The sequence below is a fragment of the Phyllobates terribilis genome, unplaced genomic scaffold (genome assembly GCF_046119375.1).
Source record: "Phyllobates terribilis strain yellow unplaced genomic scaffold, ASM4611937v1 Scaffold_39__1_contigs__length_11870865, whole genome shotgun sequence".
Classification (NCBI taxonomy): domain Eukaryota; kingdom Metazoa; phylum Chordata; class Amphibia; order Anura; family Dendrobatidae; genus Phyllobates; species Phyllobates terribilis.
In genome coordinates, this window is record NW_027362799.1 from 4,320,094 (window position 1) to 4,329,158 (window position 9,065).

General features: G+C 46.0%; 1 protein-coding gene across 1 annotated transcript; it reads left to right on the plus strand.

Annotated features, from left to right (window-relative positions):
• The first annotated feature begins 6,580 nt into the window (after positions 1-6,580).
• LOC141184073 (U4/U6 small nuclear ribonucleoprotein Prp31-like) lies at positions 6,581-8,442 on the plus strand. Its single transcript, XM_073661035.1, has 3 exons — positions 6,581-6,758; positions 7,696-7,756; positions 8,336-8,442. Exons 1-3 carry the CDS (start codon positions 6,585-6,587, stop codon positions 8,440-8,442), a joined length of 342 nt encoding a protein of 113 aa, XP_073517136.1. The 5' UTR covers positions 6,581-6,584.
• The last annotated feature ends 623 nt before the right edge of the window (positions 8,443-9,065 follow it).

Below are 9,065 nucleotides of genomic sequence, written 5' to 3' on the forward strand. Positions count from 1 at the left end.
TCGTTCTATTCTAGCAGTGATAAAAGTGCCCTGTCCAAGCAGTGACTAACTAGAGTCTGATGGGCCCCCTGGACCTGGGCCACCCTGCATGTTGGTTAGATGTATGGGTCCTTGTAGCATTCTAAATCCTATAAAGACATAAATGCCCCCCCCCCATTATGTAGTAATGTCCCCGATCCTGTACTAATGCCTCCCATCCTGGACCCCTTCCTGGTATATATATCCCCCATCCTGGCATACATGTCCCCCATCCTGGCATACATGTCCCCCATCCTGGCATACATGTCCCCCATCTTGGCATACATGTCCCCCATCTTGGCATACATGTCCCCCATCCTGGGCCGCATCCTGGTATATGCCCCCCATCCTGGTATATATGTCCCCCATCCTGGTATATATGTCCCTCGTCCTGGTATATATGTCCCCCATCCTGGGCCGCATCCTGGTATATGTTCCCTATCCTAGTATATATATCCCCCATCCTGGCATATATGTCCCCCATCCTGGGCCTCTTTCTGGTATATGTGTTCCCCGTTCTGTATTAAAAAAAACCTCAAAACATTCTTCTCACCTTCCTCTGCTCCCTCAACTTCCGGCGTCCTCTTCTGAGCCCGTGCGGGAGGGAGGCCGCCGACCCCAGCGCCTATGTGCGATCTCGGACGCACATCCAGTTGAAGTAGACCCTGGGGTCCATGGTCTCCCGCATGGGCCCGGTCGCACCCTCTGCGATCATTACGCCCCTGCGCCCAAGTGATCGGACCCCCACCGATCAACAAGTTATCACCTATCCTGTGAAAAATAGGATAACTTGTTTTCCCAACTGAAAGTAATGCTACCCACACAATGTAAAAGCTAATTTCCCCCATAGTGCCTGCCACTTTTGCCCCCATTACTCGATTCTCCAGGTGCCCCCTCCCCAGATTTCAGCCTGTACTTACAACGTGCACCGTACCGGCCCCCGAGCAACCGACGAGTGGTGCACATGCCCAGATCCCACGGCGGTAACCGACAGCGCCAACACCACTTACACTGATGGAGCTTTTTTATATATAGCGAGCTGTAGTTATATTGGTATTTTGGGGTACAAACAATACCTTTTATTCCATTTATTTTGGGATGTCTGGTGACCAAAAAAAATAAATTTTGGGGTTTGGGTTAATTTGTTTTATTTTTTTTTCAGATTTTATTTTTTATTAATTTTCAATTATCCTTTTTAGTCCCTACAGGGATATATATTGTAGTACCTCAGTATACAGCAAAAATGGCCACCTCCTATGAAGCCAAGACACAGCATTAGCTTTATTGGGAGCACTAGCATTGAAGCGACAGGGATCCTCAGGCTGCCATTAAAACCCAATGATCTGGGGGACGATGGCTGCCTCACAGCAGAGATCGGAGCTCACTCCGGTTGCTAATTTTAGAAGTAAAATCCTGTCAGGAAGGAGTTAAGGGGTCAGTGAAACCCCCCTAATCAAACTGGACAATAAATGACAAAGATATGGTCAATCCTGTCGCTGTTACTCCTCACTAGAACTCCATTTGTATCTTCACAAAATGGCCGCACAGTCTTCCCTATGCAGTGTTCTTCAGGAATTTAACATATACCCACCCATTTAGTAGACTGGATATACAGGGCTGAAGTAAAGGGCAATGGACGAGGAAGGATGTGTCTTGAACGTCCAAAAAAAAAGCACCGCATAAGATGAATCTAAAACGTTGGCGGCCATTTTGTGAAAATGTCAACAGGGCACCAAAATGGAGGCACAAAACAGGATTTGTTCATTCTTCAAATACTCTTTAGATAAGCTTCCTGTGGATTTTAATGGGAAAAGCACATTGCTTTCACTATGACCTCACTGAAAAAAAAACAAAGGAACGTGACGTTGCGCCATTATCATGACATGAATTTCTGAGGTGAATTTTGAAAATCATGTCAAAAGTACTTCATGCGGACACACCCTTTACTCCCACTACTTGTATACAATCTATAGGGGGGTACAAGTATCTGAATACATAACACGTCCGTCCCTTTCCCTGCCCTAGGTCAGTGCTGGACAATAAAGTCAGGAAGGGCTGCAGGAAATGGCTGCCAAGATGGACGCCGATATGTTCTGTCGTCGAGGAGAAGAGAAGTGGCTGGCTGTAGACGTCCATGTGCAATGAGCTGAATTTCTGAATAAAGGGCCCGTCATTGTTGAATTTGCGCCATGACAGGCATGGGTTTGTAGAAGACCCCCATGCCTGTCATTTTGAATCTCCTATGAACGCCGGCCTGTGGCTGACGTTCATAGGAGATCATGAATGCTGCTACACATCGCAGGTGCTATGTGTAGCTCATTATTCTGTGTGCAGGGCTGGGTGGGGCCCATTATTCTGTGTGCAGGGCTGGGTGCGGCCCATTATTCTGTGTGCAGGACTGGGTGGGGCCCATTATTCTGTGTGCAGGACTGGGTGGGGCCCATTATTCTGTGTGCAGGGCTGTGTGGGGCCCATTATTCTGTGTGCAGGGCTGTGTGGGGCCCATTATTCTGTGTGCAGGGCTGTGTGGGGCCCATTATTCTGTGTGCAGGGCTGTGTGGGGCCCATTATTCTGTGTGGAGCCCATTATTCTGTGTGGAGGGCTGTGTGGGGCCAATTATTCTGTGTGGAGGGCTGTGTGGGGCCCATTATTCTGTGTGGAGGGCTGTGTGGGGCCCATTATTCTGTGTGGAGGGCTGTGTGGGGCCCATTATTCTGTGTGGAGGGCTGTGTGGGGCCCATTATTCTGTGTGGAGGACTGTGTGGGGCCCATTATTCTGTGTGGAGGACTGTGTGGGGCCCATTATTCTGTGTGGAGGACTGTGTGGGGCCCATTATTCTGTATGGAGGACTGTGTGGGGCCCATTATTCTGTGTGGAGGACTGTGTGGGGCCCATTATTCTGTGTGGAGGACTGTGTGGGGCCCATTATTCTGTGTGGGGGACTGTGTGGGGCCCATTATTCTGTGTGGGGGACTGTGTGGGGCCCATTATTCTGTGTGGGGGACTGTGTGGGGCCCATTATTCTGTGTGGGGGACTGTGTGGGGCCCATTATTCTGTGTGGGGGACTGTGTGGGGCCCATTATTCTGTGTGGGGGACTGTGTGGGGCCCATTATTCTGTGTGGGGGACTGTGTGGGGCCCATTATTCTGTGTGGGGGACTGTGTGGGGCCCATTATTCTGTGTGGGGGACTGTGTGGGGCCCATTATTCTGTGTGCAGGACTGTGTGGGGCCCATTATTCTGTGTGCAGGACTGTGTGGGGCCCATTATTCTGTGTGCAGGACTGTGTGGGGCCCATTATTCTGTGTGGGGCCCATTCTACTGTGTGGAGGACTGTGTGGGGCCCATTCTACTGTGTGGAGGACTGTGTGGGGCCCATTCTACTATGTGGAGGACTGTGTGGGGCCCATTCTACTGTATGGAGGACTATGTGGGGCCCTTAAGCCATTGGACACACTCCACAAGGTCCCAGAGTTCCAATTTTCATTTGGAAATCAAGGTCCCAGAGTCTGGAGGAAGAGTGGAGAGGCCACAATCCAAGCTGCTTGAAGTCTAGTGTGAAGTTTCCACAGTCAGTGATGGTTTGGGGGGCCGTCATCTGCTGGTGTAGGTCCACTGTGTTTTATCAACACCAATGTCAGCGCAGCCATCTACCAGTAAATTTTACAGCACTTCATGCTTCCCTCTGCCGACAAGCTTTTTGGAGCTGGAAATGTCATTCTCCAGCAGGACTTGGCACCTGTCCACACTGCCAAAAGTACCAATACCTGGTTTACACACAACAGTATCACTGTGCTTGATTGGCCAGAAAACTCGCCTGACCTTAACCCCATAGAGAATCTATGGGATATTGTCGAGAGGAAGATGAGAGACACCAGACCCAACAATGCTATCAAAGCAACCTGGGCTTCCATAACACCTCAGCAGTGCCACAGGCTGATCGCCTCCATGCCACGCCGCATTGATGCTGTAGTTGATGCAAAAGGAGCCTCGACCAAGTATTGAGGGCATTTACTGAACATACATTTCAGTAGGCCAACATTTCGGATTTTAAAATAATTTTTAAAGCTGTTATAAAGTATTCTAATTTACTGAGATAATAATTTTTGTGTTTTCATTGACTGTAAGCCATAATCATCAACATTAACCCCTTTACCCCCCAAAGTGGTTTGCACGTTACTGACCAGGCCAATTTTTACAATTCTGACCACTGTCACTTTATGAGGTAATTACTCTGAAGCGCTTCAACGGATCCCCCTGATTCGGAGATTATTTTTTCTTGACATATTGTACTTCATGATTGTGGTAAAATTTCTTCGATATCACTTGCGTTTGTGAAAAAAAAATGGAAATTTGGCGAAAATTTTGAAACTTTTGCAATTTTCAAAATTTGAATTTTTATGCCCTTAAATCAGAGAGATATGTCACACAAAATAATTAATAAATAACATTTCCAACATGTCTACTTTACATCAGCACAATTTTGGAACCAAAATGTATTTATTTTTTTTTAATTTTTACTAGGGAGCTATAAGGGTTAAAAGTTGACCAACGATTTCTCATTTTTCCAACAAAATTTACAAAATTTTATTTATTTTTTTTTTTTTAGGGACCACATCACATTTGAAGTGACTTTGAGGGGTCTTTATGACAGAAAATACCTAAAAGTGACACCATTATAAAAACTGCTTCCCTCAAGGTGCTCAAAACCACATTCAAGAACTTTATTAACCCTTCAGGTGCTTCACAGGAATTTTTGGAATGTGGAAAGCAAAAAATGAACATTTAACTTTTTTCACAAAAATGTTACTTTAGACCCAATTTTTTTAATTTTGCGGTTGTAACAGGAAAAAATGGACCCCAACATTTGATGTGCAATTTCTCCTGAGCATGCCGATGCTCCATACATGGGGAAAAACCACTGTTTGGGCGCACGGCAGGGTTAGGAAGGGAAGGAGCGTCATTGCCTTTTTGATTGTAAAATTTGCTTGAATAATTAGCGGACGCCATGTTGTGTTTGGAGAACCCCTGATGTGCCTAAACAGTGGAAACCCCCCACAAGTGATGCCATTTTGAAAACTACACCCCTCAGGGAACTTATCTAGATGTGTGGTGAGCACCCTGAACCCCTAAGTGCTTTACAGAAGTTTATAACATGGAGCCGTGAAAATAATAAAAAAAATAAATCAAACTTTTTCCACAAAAAGATGTTTTAACCCCAATTTTTTTTAATTTTCACAAGGGTAAGAGGAGAAAAACTTTTGTGCAATTTCTCCTGAGTACGCCAATACCCCATATATGGGGAAAATAGTGTTTGGGCGCACGACAGAGTTCAGAAGGGAAGGAAGGAGCACTGTGACTTTTTGAACGCAAAATTGGCTGGAATCGAGAGCGGACGTTTGGAGAGCCCCTGATGTGCCTAAATAGTGGAAACCCCCCTACAAGTGACCCCATTTTGGAAACTACACCCCTCAAGGATTATATCAAGCGGCATAGTGAATATTTTGAACCCAGAGGTACGACACAGAATTTGATAACATTTTTACCTGTACAGATCAATGCGGAGAATCGTTATCATATCCATCCTGTACGGATCTACCCTTACTCTCCAAGTGCTACAATCCAAAAATACATATTTATGGGCTCACACGCTGCACCAGTGTCAGATCTGTCTGCTTTTACACCGGGGAGGGCACTACTGCGCAACCTGACACAAGTCCCTGCGATATACACGAGCAGCCTCATAGGTAGAATCCACCTCCACACATTACCCTGACATCACAGGACAAGACCATGTCCTCCTCCTCCGCACCTACCTGTTCACATTGTCTGTCCTTCTTCCCAAGCGCAGCGTGATATGAACACTACGACTGGTGTATACAAATAAAGTTACACTATACAAAAAGGAGAAAAAAACATCAGCTGATCGACCAATGAAATCATGCTTAGCGTTCGTGTGGGTACGCATGCGCATTTGCGGACCAATCGGAAAACCAGATAGCATTCCGGAAGCTGTCGCTGCAGTGACGCTGTATTTTTGCACCACAACTTCCGGTTATAGTTGAAGAGAAGTGCGACAACTTTCTGACACCTTTAACCAGGCTTCTTGCACTTGGTAAATGCTGCGCTGATGTCTGCGGGTGGGATATGTGCCCAGAGTGTTAGCATGGCAGAATGTAGGGCGTACTTGGCTGGTGGTGTGCGGTGGTGCCGCGCTGTTTATAGGACATGTGCGGGGGTGCCGCGCTGGTTATAGGACGTGTGCGGGGGTGCCGCGCTGGTTATAGGACGTGTGCGGGGGTGCCGCGCTGGTTATAGGACGTGTGCGGGGGCGCCGCGCTGGTTATAGGACGTGTGCGGGGGCGCCGCGCTGGTTATAGGACGTGTGCGGCGGTGCCGCCGCTGTGCTGGTTATAGGGTTTCTATGTAACATAAAGCTGTATTATCTGGTGACTGATGTATTACTACATTTATGTCAATGAGGATATAGCGTTTTCTATGAGTGAATTACTTCTATAAAGCACAATCCTGCTATGAATTTGCCTTTTCCCGCAGGGATAAGACATGTCTCTGGCAGACGAGTTGCTGGCTGACCTGGAGGAGGCCGCAGAGGAAGAAGAGGACAACTTAATAGACGAGGATGACTTGGAGACCATTGAGGAAGTGCAGGAGGAGATGCAGGTGGATATTAACGCTGAGTCAGTGAAAAGTATAGCAAAGTTATGGGACAGCAGACAGGTGAGTGTCAGAAAACCCGAAAAACTCTTGTCACATCTCCCGGCACTCCACATCCTAATTTTTCTCCATTTTTGCTCTTGGTCACCATCACAAACAATATTCAGACACTAAGTAGCCTCAGAACAATGGTCGGCGAGTCTCTCGCTGGTGTTGGTCAGGGGGCGAGTGGGAACAGACGCTCCTGATTAATAGGCACACGCAATGGATCAGGCAAGGCGCGTTGTGGTCTGCACCTCTATGTGCTTGTGCTGGAATTAGATTTGTGGAGTAGACAAGAATTTGACCAGTCCATCTTGCACAAGCTCTGCTCACTTTGTCAGATCTGGGGCATGAAAAATAGATGTCACCATGAATTACAGACCGCCTCGTCCCTCCAGTGGACATAACTGGGAAGTGGTAGTTTGAGATGCTGCTCTACGTTATGTTAAAGCACCACTCCAGCGTGTTTTTGTTGTTTTTATCACTGGAGTGGTGCTTCTGGTCTAAGGTCCCTGCCTTAGTCTTATATTTACCTGCTGACATCTCACCTATTTTCGCCTCTTCGGTCCGTCTCCTGCAGTTTGTGACTTGCCGGATCGCTCCAGTGTTTGCTGGGCAAGCCACGGGTCACTTTTCAAGTAAGTCTGAGAGCCTTCTTCTGGCTCTCATATTCTTACATTGACCCTTTGTTATCGTTACCTCTGACTTTTGGTCGGTCAGAAGTTGCAGTCACAATATCCACACCACGAGGCTGGAGCTGCACCGATAAAAGGTGAAGATGGCAGCTGGTAAGTATAAGACTAAGGTCGGGGATCTTAGACAGTTCCTCTGTTCAACTGTGCATTGTGCAGAAAACCTATTTATTGAGCACCAACTTCTACATCCGTTCACTGCATAACAAAAAAAAAAAACAAAAAAAAAAAAAAAGAGTAATTTTATTAATATATATATTTTTTAGTTTTCAGACATTCTTGACAAGATCGATGAGTATGTCAAAAAACAACCAAAAGCATCTGAAGGTATAGTTCAGCACCATCATAAGTGGCTACCATTGCAAAGCTCTTGTAAAAGCGAGCAAGTTTGCAACTTGCTTATTAAAGATGCTCTTCATTCTCAAGGACAGAGGAATTATTTTGGTTACTGGCCACTGCTGCAATGTCATTGGTGGCCGGTCTCAGACATGGTGTGCAGTACTTTCAAACTCTGTTCTATAGAGTCTGTAATCGCTCCTCTGGAGCTGGCCTGATTACTGTAGTCTGCCACATTCAGTGACTATGCTTTTCTGAAGCTGCAGAGGTAAAGCTGCTTCTCCTTGCAGCATCTTGGCGCACACAGTTCGTGCATGCAGTGCGATGATATTGGCTCAAACTGTCATCAAGCAGGAGGCCGGGATCCTGCAGAAGAAGCCGACAAAACTCGTTTATTCTTAGCCTGTGTTGTATTAGGAGGGGGATATAAGATTATACCGAAGTTTATTCCTCTCCAGATGTGATGGCATATTAAGACTTGCTGTCGCTTCCTGTTCAGATTGAATTACATTCTGATATAACGATTGTTTTATATCTTTGCATTATTGTGATTTATTTTCTGACTCCTAGTTATGGGACCTGTGGAAGCAGCACCCGAGTATAAAGTGATTGTCGATGCAAACAATTTGACTGTGGAAATAGAAAATGAATTAAGTAAGTTTGTCAAGGTGGACTAAAATGGATTTAAGAGATGAAGCCACAAATTTAAATACTAATTTATTTCCTCATAAATTAACAGTACTAGTGAAGATTAAAAAAGAAAAAACTTGGTAATATATACACTGATTTACTTGGAGTTATATTCTGTTTAAGTGTTCCCTTTATTTTTTTGAGCAAACTTCTGTGAAATCAAACTGTCCACTTAGGAAGCAGCACTGATTGACAATCAATTTCACATGCTGTTGTGCAAATGGAATAGACAATAGATGGAAATTATTGGCAATTATCAAGACACCCTCAATAAAGGAGTGGTTCTGCAGGTGGGGACCACAGACCACATCTCAGTACCAATGCTTTCTGGCTGATGTTTTGGTCACTTTTGAATGTTGGTTGTGCCTTCACACTCCTGGTAGCATGAGACGGACTCTATAACTAACAGAAGTTGCTCAGTTAGTGCGGCTCATCCAGGATGGCACATCAATGCGAGCTGTGGCAAGAAGGTTTGCTGTGTCTGTCAGCGTAGTGTCCAGAGGCTGTAGGCGCTACCAGGAGACAGGCCAGTACACCAGGACACGTGGAGGGGGCCTTAGGAGGGCAACAACCCAGCAGCAGGACCGCTACCTCCACCTTTGTGCAAGGA